The 17,861-nt window shown below is 40.7% G+C and overlaps 1 protein-coding gene across 1 annotated transcript in view; it reads right to left on the minus strand.

Moving 5' to 3' along the window:
* PKP2 (plakophilin 2) overlaps positions 1-17,861 on the minus strand; it is a 45,926-nt gene that overhangs the window by 15,883 nt on the left and 12,182 nt on the right. The window contains exons 4-6 of the mRNA XM_075429120.1: positions 11,880-12,018; positions 8,824-9,031; positions 4,980-5,157 (exon numbers count right to left, since the gene is read on the minus strand). Of these exons, the coding sequence (XP_075285235.1) occupies positions 4,980-5,157; positions 8,824-9,031; positions 11,880-12,018 (525 nt within the window). The remainder of the gene's footprint in view (positions 1-4,979; positions 5,158-8,823; positions 9,032-11,879; positions 12,019-17,861) is intronic.

Genomic DNA, 17,861 nt, shown 5'->3' on the forward strand with positions numbered 1-17,861 from the left:
AGGACTCTGTAATGAAACACAGCAGTTGAGATCGCTAGCTCCAACACTTAAATGTTTTGCAGGAGGAAATGTGAGCACTAAATTTTGTGAAGTTCAGCATTGCAGAACTTTTGGGAACAGGTATTTCAAGGTTAAAATGGAGCAAGAACATTATCAGCTTTCAAGGTATAACACAGACAGCTTTCTACTAAGCCTTCCTTTTAATCAGAGGAAGAGTCACCCCAGAAATTCACTTCTACATATAAATAATATTCAAAACCATACATTCTGCACGCTGTTGCATCTTACCCTTTCAGACTCAGAGAAGGAGTATGGAGGAGGAGGCTAAATATCTTGAAGACTTCTACCGATTTGTATTGGAACTGGAGAGAGAACTGTTACGTGTAGGACCTTCAGGCCAAGAAAAAGTGACTTTACCTTTAAAATCCAACAAGACTTGTCTGCAAAAGTCTGCAATACTCCTCTAGATAGTTTAACACACCAATTTTACTTGTTTGGCTTACTGCCAATGAAGTCTTTTGATTTGGCTTGTTTTGCCTGTTCAGGGCACAGTGCTTTTTATCATGTATCAGGACCGAAGAATACCATTATGTCTTTTAACTGCTAATGCAGAATTGTTTGCGTACACAGCTTCTTTTCAGTATATTAAGTTTTGTGACCCATGATTTCTGTAAAACTGTGTCAGAAACCGAGCTTTAAGAGAAATTACAGACCTAGAGAATGGGATTAACAAGTCTTTCAAACTTCAGACTTCCTTGTCAGTGACTGCATACACTGGCACAGGCAGCCAAAATTGAGGGCTCCACAATACTCCTGGCAATAACCGGTTAGCAGAATGGGGAGTGTTCTAGTCATTCACTCCTTCTAATGTTAGTATCTGCAACATTATCTGCTAAACGTGTATTCACTTCTCCTCCTGAAATTTTGTCAAAAGGATGAAGAGAGCTTTAATTTACTAGTTGGTAACTAGTTGGTGACACCCGTGTCAGATGGTAGTGATAGATTTGGACTGTGGGTGTCCCTGTCAGTCAATAAGTGTATGTAAATTTTTGAAAAGAAGTTTTGGCATTATTCTATAACTAAGTGTGGTACTATGCATAACAGATTGCACTTCAAAGAACTATTTTTACCCTGTAATAGAAGCTGCAGGCTATAGACTTTATCAACATGCACAACAAACATGTTAGGGTTACAAAAGGGAAGACTAATTACAGATATATATTCTGGCAAATATATATACTCTTTAAACATCTTCACTAGTAACATCATTCCCTCAGTGCACAGATTTTTTACTTTGTGGTGTGCTCTTTCAGTTTTCAGCACTTCTTTATGCTGAGATTCTTTTTTAGAATTAATACATAAGGAAGGAATACTTCTAGTGACCTAATCTGGGAGGTGCATAAATTTCCAATAAAGAGAAGCAAACTGATTAATCTTAAAAATTTCAGACATTTGGTCTCTACAAATATGGTAAGCCTCATTAAAAACTGTTCTCTGCTAGAAAGCGTGTTGGCAAACCTGCAGATCAACTTTATCTGTGAATTTTCAGGCCCTTCTTTGTTCTCCTCTCAGTTTTAATTTTTAGCGTTCAAGCTCCTAAAAGTGAGAAAGACTAAAATACCGACATATTTTAAAAATAGGTAATGTATCTTTGGGCATCTAGATAAGGGCAGTTTGAGAGACTTTTCATTGAGGCAGCAGTGCTGACCGCACCTCTGAAGCAGCCCCACTCATGGACTTTCTCTACAGAGTCAGGTACGTGTGGAATCTACTTTTATTTAACTTAAAACTACTCAGCTACTGTTACTCTGTATTTGTCTCATGTCAAGTTGCATCAAGTTGCTGCAAGAAGCTCAGAAAGAGTAATCCCATGTTAAAATGGAGAATGATTCTGTGTCCCCATCAGCTGGCTCCTTGGGAAGCGATGTCTCCAGAGTCCAGACGCGGGAAAGGAGCAGGTCATGCCACCACAGAGTGACACAGCTAACAGCCAGACCGGTGTCTGTACACATGCAGCTTGGGCTAATTCATGGGAGAAAAGACAAGCTGCTTCATTTCATAGACAACCACTAGCGTTAGCTAGAGAGCTTTTATTATGGGTACTTAGTGTTTCTCTGTACTTGCTTTTGAGCCATCAGTGTAAATAAAAGTTAACTATTACTTAGAGATGAAGTTAATTAGTAGCTAGTGTGATGACAGGAGTTCCTGCAGAAAAGGGTGCTTTATTGTTGAGTATTTTGTATAGCCAACAATACATTTGTCCTCTGAAACCACCCATGAGTCAGACACAGAGCTGTTTACACAGTAAAAATTCATGCAATGCAGATACGACTACTTCGCAATAGGACATGTTAGCAAAACAGATATGTGTAAGGCAAAACCGGGCAGATTCCTAGCCTCTAAATATCAAAATTATTCCTTGTACTTTATTAAGAAGAGTCTAAAACTCAGGCCATGCCTTTCCACTCATACATTACTCAATAATTATTTCAAACTATGTCCTTACACGCATTTTTGAATGTGTAAACAAAAGATGTGTATCTCTAATACTCACATTTGTATTTATTTAACATGCAATGAATTTGAATTCACAAATGGCCACAGTTTTATGGACTGTTATTTTCAGAGGTGTTTTTATTAAAGTTGTGACTTATATACTTCAGTCATTTAGGATTGATTTTACTGAGGCTTTTGGTGTTTCTTTATAGTAGCTGCTACTGTGTTCATGAGGCTATTAGCTGACAGCAGAAGTAAATACACAACTGTAAATCTATTCATTCATGCTGCAGCCTGGCCTCAATTTACTTGAACTTGTGCAAAAAGTTGGACAGGGCTTACTTTGGTTTAAAAAATGGCTTTTTCCTAAATTAGATTAAGTCATTTTCTAATCAGTTGAACTATAGATTACGATACACCAAAATAAGCGTCTTTGGCAGCAGCTGAAAACTGAACACTTCTCTGTGCTTGTAGGTACCATGTCCCCTTTCCAAGTCATCTGTTTAGATGAGAATTGGTTATGGCTTGAGATGAACCCTACATATTTATCCAAAGCGTCCTTGGAGACACTACTGAGTAAAACTATTAGGTGTGGTTTATACGCCAAGTAAAAAAGAGTAACTTGGCCAGTGCTGAGCATGTTCTGCTTACTACCCAAAAGACTGCTCCCGTACCTGGTAAAGCCTGTACGACTCAGCAGGTATTACAGCAGGTGAGCAGAACTTACCCAACACAAATGGCAGAAAACACTGTTGTCCCATTAGTACCTAATGTTGCTGTAGACGAAGATGACTTGCTCAGTCTCTGAAAAAAATTCCAGGTACATGAGCACTTCAGTTGCCCCGCTGATGGACCTATGACACCAGAACTAATCCTTCACGTATGTTAGTCTTTCCATAGCCCAAATGGCACTTATAGGACTGTACAACAGTGAAGCACAAAGAAAGGAAACTGTGAGAGAAAACTGCCAACTTTGTGGTTCTTATGGGAAATGCTAATACTCCTGGGTGTCAGAGGCTGTGCTCAAAGGAACTGCCTAGAATGAGTTTTCTGCTGTAAACAGCATTACCGCTGCTTGAATAAAACATACATGACAGCAAATATCTCTTGAGGCTACCCTGAAACAGTCAGATGTGAATATAGTGAATTTTCTTTACTCTTCACAGAAGGCTAGTTTCTTGTTTACATAGAATCAAACTGTCTAAATGGAAGCATGAGATGATAAAAGTTCTATTACTGCCTGTAACTGTATTTTGCTGCAGCACAACTAAGATATTATGTTTACAAGAAATAAACCTTGCTGTTTTACCTGCTACAGCCTAGGATTCTTCACAAGGTTTTGCACTGTTACTTTGCAACAAATGCAAGCATAAATCTGATCTGCCAGTCAGAAGTATAGACACATACTCAAGCTACGTATCAGGGTCTTAATTATTTTGAGTTTGTAGAGTGGGAAGGAAAAAAAGATGTAGGCATATTTTTATGTGACTTCAGTCAATAGTCGCTTCCTATGCTTCATAAATTTTAGAAATTAAAATAAAGCAGGAATTGTTTATGAAGAAGGTATTAACAAAGCGGTTATAAACAATTCTTATATGAGTCAAAGAACTTCATTATCGTATGAAAGTGTCATTCTTGTATTTGTATCAGCAGATCATACAACTTTAGACCTAGGCTTTAAAAGTCACCATACCATATATCCACTAGAGCACTTCTGTCCCCAAGGGGTGCACAAGACAGGCCACTGGGGTGCGGGAAGAAAATGTTTTTGTAGCATTAATGAATTAAAAACAAAAAAAAGTGGTTCTTTCATCTTTATATCATCCTTTTTCATATCGGTTTTTATGTATGTTTCATAATATACATAATGTATTAGTACAGCAATACATATATATAAATTATAAATAAATAAATATACATATACTGAGGGAGAGTTCTCAAAAGTTTTTTACTTACAGGTGTGTATGATCAAAAAGGGTTGGAGACCATTGCGCTGAAGTCTTAAAATAACTTCAAAAGGCTCACACATGTTTAAAATTTATTTTAAGTTTCTGTTAGCTCTTCTCCAGTGCTAATTTGTAACACCATTCCTACAACTATTTGAAGAAGTTTTGTTTTTACTGTTCTCATTATCAGTCAGGGGCTAATCTTATACATTATACCAACATTTGTCATTCAGTGAAGGGTCTCTTAGACTTCAATGCAACTACCCACTGCAACCAGGTGTCTGATTTGGTTATGGATTTATTTAGTCTGTGGAGTACCCATAAAATGAGTATATAGGAGCCTTAAAAAGAAAGTTGTTTGCATTGTACTGAGCAGTAATTCTTCTGATCTGATACGCATGAGGCCATATTTCAAAATATGATCTGTATGCAAACTCTTCTCTTGGAGCCACCGAAGTTCAAAGCAAGAAAGAAAATAAGTTTGCGGCCTGTTTTACCTTCACTATTATTTTGGGTACTTGTAGATCGAGTGCTCACCTCAAGCATCCTGTGGCGTTGTAGAAGATATCAGGGTCAGGTAAAACACTTGACTTTGGGTAATCTCGATCTGGCCAGCCCGAGTAAGGGATGAGAACAGTTTCGGTCAGTGTCTGCAGGGCTTCTCTAATCAACAGGTGCTTCAGCTGGTCATTGGAGGACAAATTCCACAACAAACCTGCAATATCCAAAATAAAATCAGAGTGGCAGAAAGACTCCCCCACAGTTTGAAAGGCCTAATCTCAAACTCCCTGAAGCTCATGAGTAGAGGAACCTGCCTGGCATGTGATATCCTGAAGAGAGTGGTAAGAGCCCTGATCTGAGGACATGGGAATGGGGCAAAAAGGGGGCACAATTATCCACGTAATTAAAGTCAGATCTCTATACAATATGTCGGCCTAATGCCCAACTGAGAAGTGCAGTTTTTCATGGCTCTGCAAGTGCATTGCCCATCTGCAGCATTCATCTTCTCCATTACCAAAGCAACACAAGTTAAACAGAGCTAACACCGCCAATGCCACTGACCTTTCTCCACACTTCGAGAGAGGAATTCGTCCCTTCTGGGTGCAGGACTAGTTGCACTTCCCAGTACCGAGTAAAGACCAATGAGAGGGAGAACAAACTCACATGCAAAGAGGGTAGATGAGAGGTACAGAGACTGAGTTTACAGGTCTTTGGAAATCCGCTGGAAGACAGGAGATTCCCATTACCAAGTTTCTCTAACACTCGATAGCAAAATTCCTCCACAGGAGGGAAAGCTGTTAAACCCTGGTTGGCTGTCTATCCAGACGTCTGTCACTAAACAAATCACTAAGTAACACTACTTGGCTTGTCTATTCACAATCTCCAAACAACAAAGCAAATCTCAAATATAATCTTTAATTCATTAGCTTTGCTTATGTTCCATTCCAACAGTTGATGACCCTTTTTAAAGTACTCTTCCCGTGGAAAAACACATGTATTTCTGCTTTTCACTACAAAGGCATCCATTGTTTCCCTAGCTTGCTGCTCCAAGTTTTACAGACCTCCTCCTCCACACACTAGCAGAGTATTAGTGAATGTTCCTTTCACCAGTTCACAACAAAAAGATGTTTCTTTTGTATCTCCTTACGCTTTGAATTTAATTACAGCTATTGTGAGCAATAGTAAAATCAAAACAAAAGCCAGCCAGAAGCAGCCCATTCCTTCTTCTGGGATCAGCTGTCCAACCACTGAATTAGGCGATAAAAGGTAGAATGTACTTTCCTGAAGGAAAAGTAGGGCTTATAGGAAACCGGACATGCATTCCAAAGGGCATCGGTAATGGAAGCAGGTTAAGACAGAATGCCACAAATGCAAAGGCATAAGGACAGAATATCATATCAAAAGGAACAAGCGCATTTTGAATTACAGGCAGATACCTAGAATAAATTGTCAGAACAGTATTTGAGATGTTGCTCACACTGTAAATTTTCCAGCAAAAATCCTACCTTTACCCACAGGCACTGTCTCACTGGGCTCACAAGGATTCTTTCAGTGGCATTCTGGGTGTGGATGAATTTGTTCACATTAGAAAATGTCTTTAGGAGTGGGCTCTTCCCTTGCAGTTATGCTATAATGTATTCATAGGGGCATAGTTTTCCCTTAGATGATTATTTGCGAACATGGGTGGGGTCTCTTTTTAAATTTACATCGCTTTTAATGACTGTTCTGTTTGCGTTGTAATCTTCCCTGCAGGGAAAATTTTCTTTCGTTTCTTAGATTTACGCTGCATGATAACAAGAGGTTAGATACACCCTGGAGGCTCATCTGGTTTACCTTCAATAGCCAGTCTTTTTTGTTTTTATTTTCATGCCACAGCCATTTCACTTTCTGTTCCTCACTATGCTGAGGAATGCTCATTCATTCAGTCAGGTTGCCCTTTGTCTTGTGGGCTCCTTGCAGCTTCCTAGGGAGCTAGAGAAATTCCTCAAGTGATGGCAAAAAGTGTGCCCTAGTGCCGTTTTCACCAAGGGATCCAGAGTACTTCCTCCAGACTGCACATTTGGTCTTGAATAAAGCGAGAAATACTTCTCTTTTCTTGTATTTGTAAAGGCTTCCCTTGCAGCTTATGGGCATGAACATATATAAAAATATTTTGCCTTATGCTAACTACAACATCCTACTCAGTCTTGCTTAAATGTTTTGTTGGTGCCTTGTATGTTTTGTAAGTGAATATTCATGTTCAATGACAGAACTAATTGCAGAAACAAGGTGCCCCTTCATCCGTTTTCACTCTGGTGAAGGGGAAGACAGTAATATTCACAATATCCATGTGAGTTATCCTGCACAAACAGTCAAAGCTCTTGTCAGAAATGATGAAGTTGCTAGCAAGAAAAGAGCATAAGCTTTCTGGCCACTGTGCCACCATTGTCACTGCTTCCCATGCTGCTGTGTAATAGCTCTGAAAGACAGCACGCTATGCAATAACTTGCTGGCCCAATTCTACATCTGATGAATGTGAAAAACTTCAAAACTTTTTAGTGTTGCAGAGCAGTAGAACTGAGCCAAAAGAGTCAACAATACAAAGCTTTGTTCTCCAGCTTGGGGAGAACAGTATTTCAAATACTTAAAAGAATGCAGAATTACAGAAGGTCTCAACATGCCTTTGCTTCGAGGCAGGGCTGCTTGACACCTTCTGTATCTTTTCAAGCACTGTTGTTTTAACATCTTGTGTTCCTGGTATCTTTAAAGATCCCTTGAAATAAATCCCCATTCATTTATTCATAATGTTTTCTTCCATTTATAAAATATAAGCCTGCTCTTCCTTTGCATGCTAACTAGAATGAATGTGGGTCACAAGCAGTCGACTTCCTAGAGACACACTATGGTCTCAAATGAGTGCTGGGATGAAGTGCTGGGCATTTCTTAAGTGGCTGCTGTAAAGCCAACAGGACAGTAATAATAGGTTTCTTTGTAAGAAGGGGCAGATATTTCCTCCCAATGTTCCTTCTGTTACATTGATGTACAAGAGGTGTAATACGGGGTTTCTGACCCAAAAGGCTCTTCCTTCAAAATTGCAGTGGGCCCTACCCATTTTTAACAGTTCTTCCTCAAGGATATTGGAACTAAAAGGATGAGAACATAAGGCTGGCAAAGACCGAATCCAGAATGCAGGTGCCTCCACTGATGGTGCTGTATAATCTTTACAGTCAAATGGATTTCCTGCAGGAATTCTCTCCCCTGCACACAGAAAGGAAGCACGGTGTTGCTGTGGCAGAGTTTTCTACTTGTCACAGATTGGAGCAAGACTCGGGTGTCCTCAGCTAGAAGTGAGAGAACTCAGGGTAGAAAGTTGGGGCAGTAGGGTTTGTGGGGACAGCCACTTTCTATCCACAGCACCTGACAGTTCTGTGGGACAGCCTTCAACAAGGAGCTCCCAATATGCACTGACAGCGTAGTGTCAAAAAGCGAGGGCTGAGCTGCTACATAAGTATCAGGCATTAGCTATGGTCCCAGGCACCTCTGGGACTGCTCCGATTGCTGCTCACCAAAATGGTTCTACAGAATTTGCTATTTGGAGCCTCGCTTTCTCTTCTGGAATACCTAGGACTTTAAGCTTCCTGTAAACAAATAGACTCGTATCATTTCCAAAGAAGCTTTAATAGGGGAAGCTGCAGTTCCTAGTCTTTTCTTACTGTCTTAAAGACTGGTCTTGAGTAAGGACCTTGGGTTTTCACCCTAAGGGAAGACCTTAGAATAGGTGACAATGTTCTTGTATTTAGTCACTAAACATCAGCCTACATAAACAACCATGCACCTCACAGGGAAATCTTGTGAGCTACTTAAAGTACTTCTTCATGCTCAACTTCACAGAAAACACTACCTGTTATTTGCTTTTTAGTCTCTATGTCCCGGGTGTGTCGGAGCAGGCGCAGCAGCAGTGGGATCCCTTTCTGCTCTGACACTTCCAGTTTGTTGTCATTGTCCTCAAACACCAAGTTTCTCAGAGCACCACATGCTGCTCGCTGAATGTCCTCATTCTGAACATCAAGAAGATGTAAAAGTTTGGGGATACCACCAAGCGAGAAAACCTGTGAGGAAAACAAAACACAGAAGAGAACAGTTAGACACTGCAAACGAGAAACTCCACCCTTCCCCCTCAGCAAACCTTTAAACAGTCATCGCGACTTTGTTCATTTCTCCTATTTGAAAGACTTGAAGCACAGCTCATTAATCATTTGGACATGACTGTTAACTTCTGGGCTTTCATACGAGTCATAGTTAAAATCCACAACTAAGGGAGGCATCGTATTTTAATAATTAAAGTGAGAGAATGAAACTAAATCTCTTCCAGCTTTGCTGTAGATTTGTACTCTTTGACAAGACATTTAATTGCTTTTGTTTTAGCTTTCATGTTGGTGAAATGGATATTTGAGATATAACTCTGGAACATTTATAAACTGCTTTGAGATTCCTGGATGTAAAATGTTCATGACGTGCCAAGTTTGCTTTCTTTCCTCAGCAGCCAACCTGATGGAAAGACAATATTTTCTCTCTTAACTTCTGTGCATATATTGAAAGTGCATTAAATAAGAATACATTTTACTTAGTACGTCTTATCTGTGACATACGGAGAAAAAAATAGTAAATTAGTAGAATTCAAAATGTAGACCATTAAACATTGTACCCTAGTTAACTACTGAACCACCCACATTTAACAAAGACGACTCTTCAGTGTCTAATGCTTTAGAAAACGAGGTTTTTGCCCCAAATGAATGAAGAATTAAGAAGATGTTACTTTACAGCAGCTATAGGGAAACTAATAGTTTCCCAGTTCTACGTGTTGTGGCAAATGATGAATCCGATATGAGCTGTGATGTGGCATAAGCAAGCCTTGGCTCATTTAGGAATGAGCGTACTATGGAAAATACCTTACATTCATGTACAATTGAGGACGGTTTCCTCCAGCATATCAAAATGCCGTATGATTTCGTAGACAAAGTCGTCCTTGTGCAGAATCAACAGCATGTGAAAGACTTAGAAATCTGATACAACTGTTTCGAGTAGTCCAGAGTTTAATGATAAAAAGAATTCAATACAACCGACAGGTGCTGGCAACACAAAGAAAAGAAATGTAACAAAGCCTTTTGCCCTTCATGGCCTGGCAAACTACACTGCCTGCCTGCCTTCTGATGCAGTTGTGCAAGAGGCACAGCTTCTTGCTGCTGCACTGCTGACCTGACTCCCCCTGATTTGACAATCATCTAGATGCTAACAGAGTGAAATACAGAAATTTATATCTGGAGGTGAGCGGAGCAGAGAATGTGCTGAAGGCACATTTGCAGTAGATTATTTTTATTACAGTAGACAAGCCCTTTTGACACAGATATTGTAGCTGCTTGGTTTTTTTAAAACATTTATTCAGACTTTCTGTTGGTAATTTTAAGTGATTTATAACTCTTGTAAAAGAAGTGGTGCTCTTTAGACCGAATATGCAGAGGAGAATTTACAAAAGATATTGATTGGCTGTCTAAATTTTCATCGGTAGACAAAATTCAATAAAATACTGTAAGACCACAAGTTCACAAGAAAAAGAAAAGCCGCTATACCCAGAGACTATCAGGTATCAGGGAACAAAACAGCGGGAGATAAAGAAAAGGAATGAAGGCTGAAAGGCTAAAAGGGGGAAACAAGACAATGCCCATGTGAACAAGCCTGATGGGCACCAAACAGAAAAACTCAGCTAGGATATGTGAGACAGATGGGAAAACAGAACGCGGCTTCAAGCTGACTACTCCAGTTGGAAGTCTCTTACTCATCCACTTGTTATTCAGGGAAGCTGCCTGAGAGAGGTTTGAATAATAAACCACCTTGAAACATTCAATTCTGAAGCTCTGTCCTCAGACTGAAGTTAAGGCTGCCAATTGTATTGGTGTTTTTTTTTTCCAAAACAGACTTTGATCTACTGCAAAGCAAGTTAAAACTACCACGTGACTGAGTGATATTTGTCTGTCACTGAACCGGACTGCATATACATGAATATGGAGTGAATATGCTCCTTCAAAAAACTTGTAAGAGACTTGAGCCTTCTGTAAGAGACTTCACAAATTTGGTTAATCCAAACAATGCATTAATGCTTTTGTGCAGTCCCAGCAAGCCCTTACCAGTTTGGCTAATCCATACACTGTATTAACGCTCTTGTGCAGTCCTAGCAAACTCTCAAGCTTGGATAACTTTGTACTGTACTCCCAGAGTTTTCATTTCTGGGATATTTCTGTACCAATGGTGTACATGTGCCAGTTGAAAATGAGAGCAAGAGCAATTACATTGACAAAAAGTTCAGACTCTATGACTTACTCGTAAAGGCTCAAAGAACTGTGTTTGTTTAGCCTGGAAAAGAGCAGACTAAGTGGGTATACATTTAGCAGCCGTAACACATATGAAAAACCATTATAAAAGCAAAACAAAACAGGCATTTTTCTCCATATCCATCAAGAGATGATGGAAATTCATAAACTTAGTCTGCAAAAGGGAGACTTAAGTTATAATTTAGGAATAACTGATAAGGGTAATAAAGCTCTTCGCTTGCAGGAGCCTGTGGGATCCTAATTAATATGATTTTTAAAAAAGTTGGTCATAAACGTCGGTAATTACAGATGGTGTGGGTGAATGCTTGATCCCCTTTCCCACCCTACGTTTCCATGTTTCCTACCACAAAATGCTAGAGACCAAAATTTTTCTAGCATAGACCTGTGTCGTTCCACTGATTTAAAAGAATCTGCAGTAAAAACCATCAGCATATTTTAGAGAAAGTATTCAACATCAGTATCCCACAGGGTTTCTTGCAATGCCTTTTTTCAATGTTGGCACACAGCGCCATACAGTATAGAAAGTTATTTGCTCTACCTGATTTTAACCGGTATAAAAATAATCACTTACTTTTCTTCTGGCGTCTGCTTTCTGGAAGCACTCATGCTGTATGAAAGTCACTGCAGAAAGAATCCTAGGTGTGGACTGTGTATTTTCACTCTTCAGTATGCTCACTGCACGCTCCAGAGTCATCTCCCTTTCTGGGCTCCTTAAAAGTACAGACAGAGGAAATACAGTGAAGAAAGACTGCAGAAAAATAATCATTTAGCCTATGAAATTACTTGTAATACCAGGATTTTCATATTTTTCAAGTTATCTTTAGCTTTTCTAATAAAATTATTCCCTTTCCAGTAGCAGAATATATTATAAAAGCTTTAAGTGATATTAACATTCCGGGAAAGAGAAAATCATAATTGGAAATGTTGCAACCATGAGAGGTTCTGGACAAAGCAAGCCATTCTGCAAATGATGAAGGACTAAGATCTAAAGAAGGCCATAACCAAATTAGAGTGTGTCTTTTACTGACCATGAAGATATCTTGATGTTTTTCTCAGTAATGTGATGATTGCTTTTTTATCATAGAATCACAGAATCATAGAATGGTTTGGATTGGAAAGGACCTTAAAGATCATGTAGTTCCAGTCCTCCTGCAGGGACACCTTCCACTAGAAAGTTGCCTTTCTTCAGTTTCTCAGTTCCCTGACTACGTATATGCAGTGCTCAGTACCTGCTTTATTTCCAGCTTATAGAATATGTTCTAGTTTGAAATAGATGTGCAAAGCCTTTTTTCAGGTGGCAGAAAATAAAAACAACACTCATCAAATCAAGCATGTACATCACATGTGGTAGGATTAAAACTATTTGTGGCCATTTTCCTCCCAACTTCCAGCACATTTGCTTGAATGATCATTGTGTTATACAACCATATAAAAAACTTGGAAAGAGAGGTCACCAGACCCATTTTTTCCCCAGTAAATGGAACATAAAACAATTCATGGCATGATCAGGTACACTAGCTCTGGGACAGGTGGTTATATTCCTCAATTTTTTAATTTACTTTTTGTTTCAAATACTCTCCACACAGAGAAAAAAAAAGGAAAATAAAAGTGCACAAACAAAACCCATGAGAATTCTATTTTTTTTTTAAACCAAATACTTTTGTAGAACCAAGCTCCCAGGCTGGTCAGAGAGCGATGAGAGGACAGCCTGTGAACCACAGTGAAAGAAGTAGTCATTGACAATAACTCCTTGCTTCAGAGCTACCAGAATCAGAATGGTTTACTTCATAATCATCTCAATAAGTGCATGTAAAATTAAAAATTTTGACAGCTCTGAGACTGTCTCTGTAATGGACTGGCAAGAGAGAAAGAGCCTGGAAGTCCATGCTTGCCCAGAATGGGCTGCAGAGGAGCAAGGCAGACAAACCAGGCAGAAACCAGGCAGATTTCTCACAGGGATTCTTCCTACAAGTGCATTGAAATCCAATTGTTTTCCCCAAAATATGTATGGTGAACTCATGAACTCTGAGACAAAAATGGATTTTGTTGGAATTTTTCCTGCCAGCTACACTGTAAATCAACATCTGCTGCTTGCTTTTGCTAAGGCAAAAGACAATTAGTATGGCGGCAAGGACAGCAAAAAAATGAATCACAGAATCATAGAATGGTCGGGGTTGGAAGGGACCTCTGTGGGTCATCTGGTCCAACCCCCCTGCCGAAGCAGGGTCACCCAGAGCAGGCTGCACAGGACCTTGTCCAGGCAGGTCTTGAATATCTCCAGAGAAGGAAACTCCACAACCTCCCTGGGCAGCCTGTTCCAGTGCTCCGTCACCCTCAGAGGGAAGAAGTTCTTCCTCATGTTCAGCTGGAACTTCCTCTGCTTCAGTTTGTGCCCGTTACCCCTTGTCCTGTCGCTGGGCACCACTGAAAAGAGCTTGGCCCCATCCTCCTGACACCCACCCTGCAGATATTTGTAATAGGTCCCCTCGCAGCCTTCTCTTCTCCAGGCTGAACAAGCCCAGCTCCCTCAGCCTTTCCTCGTAGGAGAGATGTTCCTGTCTCCTCACCATCCTTGTAGCCCTCCACTGGACTCTCTCCAGTAGCTCTTCATCTTTCTTGAACTGGGGAGCCCAGAACTGGACACAGTACTCCAGATGAGGCCTCACTAGGGCAGTGTAGAGGGGAAGGAGAACCTCCCTCGACCTGCTGGCCATACTCCTCCTAATGCACCCCAGAATGCCATTGGCCTTCTTGGCAGCCAGGGCACACTGCTGGCTCATGGTCAACCTGTCGTCCACCAGCACTCCCATTTCCCTCTCCGCAGAGCCGCTCTCCAGCAGGTCCACCCCAAGCCTGTACCGATGCATGGGGTTGTTCCTCCCCAGGTGCAGGACCCTGCATTTGCCTTTGTTGAACCTCATCAGGTTCCTCTCTGCCCAACTTTCCAGCCTGTCCAGGTCATGCTGAACGGCAGCACAGCCTGCTGGTGTATCTACCACACCTCCCAGTTTGGTGTCGTCAGCAAACTTGCTGAGGGTACATTTTAACTCTTCATCCAGGTCATTGATGAAGAAGTTAAACAAGACTGGGCCCAGTACTGACCCCTGGGGGACACCACTAGTTACCAGCCTCCAACTAGACTCAGCGCTGCTGATGACAACCCTCTGAGTTCTGCCATTCAGCCAGTTCTCAATCCACTTCACTGACCACTCATCCAGCCCATACTTCCTGAGCTTCCCTAGGAGGATATTATGGGAGACTGTGTCGAAAGCCTTGCTGAAGTCAAGGTAGACAACATCCACGGCTCTCCCTTCATCTACCCAGCCAGTCATGTCATCGTAAAAAGCTATCAGATTGGTCAGGCATGATTTCCCCTTGGTGAATCCATGCTGACTACTCCTGATAACCTTCTTTTCCTCCACTTGCTTGTTGAACAATTGAAGAACAATTTTGATGCACCTGTTGCAAATGAAATTATACTCCTGTACCCTGAGGTTTCCACCTGCCTTTATATTTCCCTTTGGTATAATTCATGTTATTTCTTGTCTTCTCTCCTCCTCTGAGTTCATGTTTTGAGCAAGTATGCTGCATCTATAGGTGCTCAGGCATGTTTGTGTAAGACAAAGATGAAACGAGGGGGACAGTGTGTTGAGGATGTCAACAGAGAGGCTAAATCATAGTGATATTTGACAGAACTATGGATAGTATCTCTAGTGCCATGAGCTCTGGTCTGACAACGCTTCCAGATTTTCAGAGTTTACTTCATCCAGGATTTAAAACAAAGTAGCTACTAAGTTACTCTAGGTTGCAAGTCGGATGTACTGATCAGAAACCTCCTTAAAGTTCTTGAACAACAAGTAACAGAAAAAAGCCAGATCATACTTCTTACTCTCTTCTAAGTGGAGCAGAAAACCAGGCTTTTCAAGCTTGGGTTTTAGTCAGGTTCCTTAAATCAACCAGGGTTTTGTGACCATGTTATATATGTGCACATGTGAGCATGCCTACCTGCCTGTTAGTCACTGCAACAACTTTGGAGCCCTTTGACCGAATTCAGTCGCCTTCTACAGAGTGCAGACATCTCCAGTCTATTAAATTGTAAGTCATTCTAGTGACTCACAGCAGAGAAGGACTCTATCCATGCACTTTCACAGGTCCAAATTGCTGCCTGAACTGATCCCTCATGGGATGCCAGAGTATCTGTGTGCAAACTCAGCCTCAGGATGCCAAGGATGTCCCAGAGTAGTAAAGGTCCATCAGCAGCCACTGCCAGGCTGAGATAAAAGTATGTACAGCCAGAGATCATATTTCTAAGTGCTGGGTGTGTAGATCTGCACTGAGACTGAGAGCAGCGCGCCATTCACCAGAGTTATTTTTCATGGCTGATACTCCTTCATGTGGAGGAGGGCCACGAAGATGATCAGAGGGCTGGAGTACCTCTCCTATGAGGATGGGCTGAGGGAGCTGGGGCTGTTCAGCCTGGAGAAGAGAAGGGTCTGGGGTGACCTTATAGGAGCCTTCCAGTACCTGAAGGGGCCTACAGGAAGGATGGAGAGGGACTTTTCATAAGGGCGTGTAACGATAGGACAAGGGGGAATGGCTATAAACTAAAAGAGGGCAGATCTAGATTAGATATTAGGAAGAAATTCTTCACCATGAGGGTGGTGAGGCAGTGGAACAGGTTGCCCAGAGAAGCTGTGGCTGCCCCCTCCCTGGCAGGGTTCAAGGCCAGGTTGGATGGAGCTCTGAGCAACCTGGGCTGGTGGAAGATGTCCCTGCTCATGGCAGGGGGGTTGGAACCAGATGATCTTCAAGGTCCCTTCCAACCCTTACTGCTCTATGATTGTATGTGCAGTAGCCAAAATCTTTCTCTCCTGTTTTGCGCCGACATTCTAGGGTTGCTCTTCATTGGATAAAAAGAACATTCACCAATGTTTTATCTGACAGTAATAAAGGGTGCCATATAATCTTTGACCCTCAATGGTATCCATAAAGTTGCAGCACCCTAACTTTTGTCAAAATAGAATTTGATGCAATGGTTCCATCCTCCCCTCAAAACATTCACAGGCAAACTTAATAGCTACGTGGCTGATTAGCATATATAATGACAACAAACAAATGGACATTCAGGCAATGGCTGTTAAACAGAACAAAGACTTGACAAGTTCTGACTGTAGCTTAATTGCCAGAATACAACATTTTGATTTGCCATCAGTGTATACCCCAAAGCAAAATATGGTTTATTATCTTTTAATTATTTAGTTCTACATTAAACTATGCAGTTGCTAGATGTGGATGAACCAGAATGTACAACAAACAAAATAGTACTTCTGCACCAAGCCTTTCCAGTGACGAGAATTACAAGGGGAGTCATTAATTGTGTCTTTTAGATGTCTTAAAACACTAATAATGTATATGGATATCATACACATGTTAGTACATAAGCACACGTGACAAATACTGACTTCAGTCAGCTAAAACGACTATAAGTCTCTTCCTCGTCATTTAAGAATCTAGTGGTGCAAATCTCTTGTGGAATCATATCTTACATGCTGCTTTTCACCATCTTCTTAACTAATTTATTTCACCGAGACTTTTTTAAACTTTGGGTAGAATAAAGAGCCCCTCACACCCTCAAAAACCTAGCTATGAAGCTAAAGTAGAACCCAGGATATTTGAAAAACTAAACAAGATACGTACAAGTAAATTAAATAGTCAGAAGTACTGAGATAAATGAAATCACATCTGCAAAAGGGACTTTAGAAGCTTTCACAGCACTTCCAATCATTTTCCTCTGTAATAGCCAGCAAAAGTTGAGCATAAAGACTGGCATTTCAGGAATTAAACTGTCAAAAAGATTTCCATTAGGTCACAAATCTTCCACCTGGGGTTCAGCATGGTCTCAAGCAAACTACTTGCACAATGACTGAAGACAGATGTTTACATCTGCAGGTATGTAAAACACTTTGGTTGGTAGACAACCAGATTCCAGTGTCTGCACCTGCAAAAAAAAGAACCAAAATTGCTCCTACAGAAAATTAAATATCAAAACTGCTGGCTGTGGCTCAGAAATGCATTCAAGAATGTGCTTAAAGTTAAGTAAATGGTTAAGTCAGTGGGATATATGTCTCTCTGTAAATTGTCTTACCAAGAAACAAAGTCCTCCCAGGTACCTATTTTTAACACTACTACTCCCAAATCTTTCGCTATTGCGAGCTTTCTGCTGTTTTTTCTGGACTTGCTTGCTGTAAAGACTGAATACATAAGAGCCACATCATCAACACCAGATTTCTTAACTCCTGCATCACCCAGAGGTGAAAATTTCCATCCAGATCAGAAGTGGGCACAAGACTCTACATGTTTGTAAATCTAGCCATAACAACCAACGTTGTAGTCGACAACAGAAAATACCTCATCTGTACATAGCAGTGACATCAGATGACGCCTCAGCTCACACAACAGCAAATTTAGAAAAAGAATAAAGCAGGCCTTCGGAAAAATGGACCTAACAGCTACACAGTTATCAAGAAAAGAGACATTTCCTAATAACACTGTT

The sequence above is a fragment of the Opisthocomus hoazin genome, chromosome 8 (genome assembly GCF_030867145.1).
Source record: "Opisthocomus hoazin isolate bOpiHoa1 chromosome 8, bOpiHoa1.hap1, whole genome shotgun sequence".
NCBI classification, from domain to species: domain Eukaryota; kingdom Metazoa; phylum Chordata; class Aves; order Opisthocomiformes; family Opisthocomidae; genus Opisthocomus; species Opisthocomus hoazin.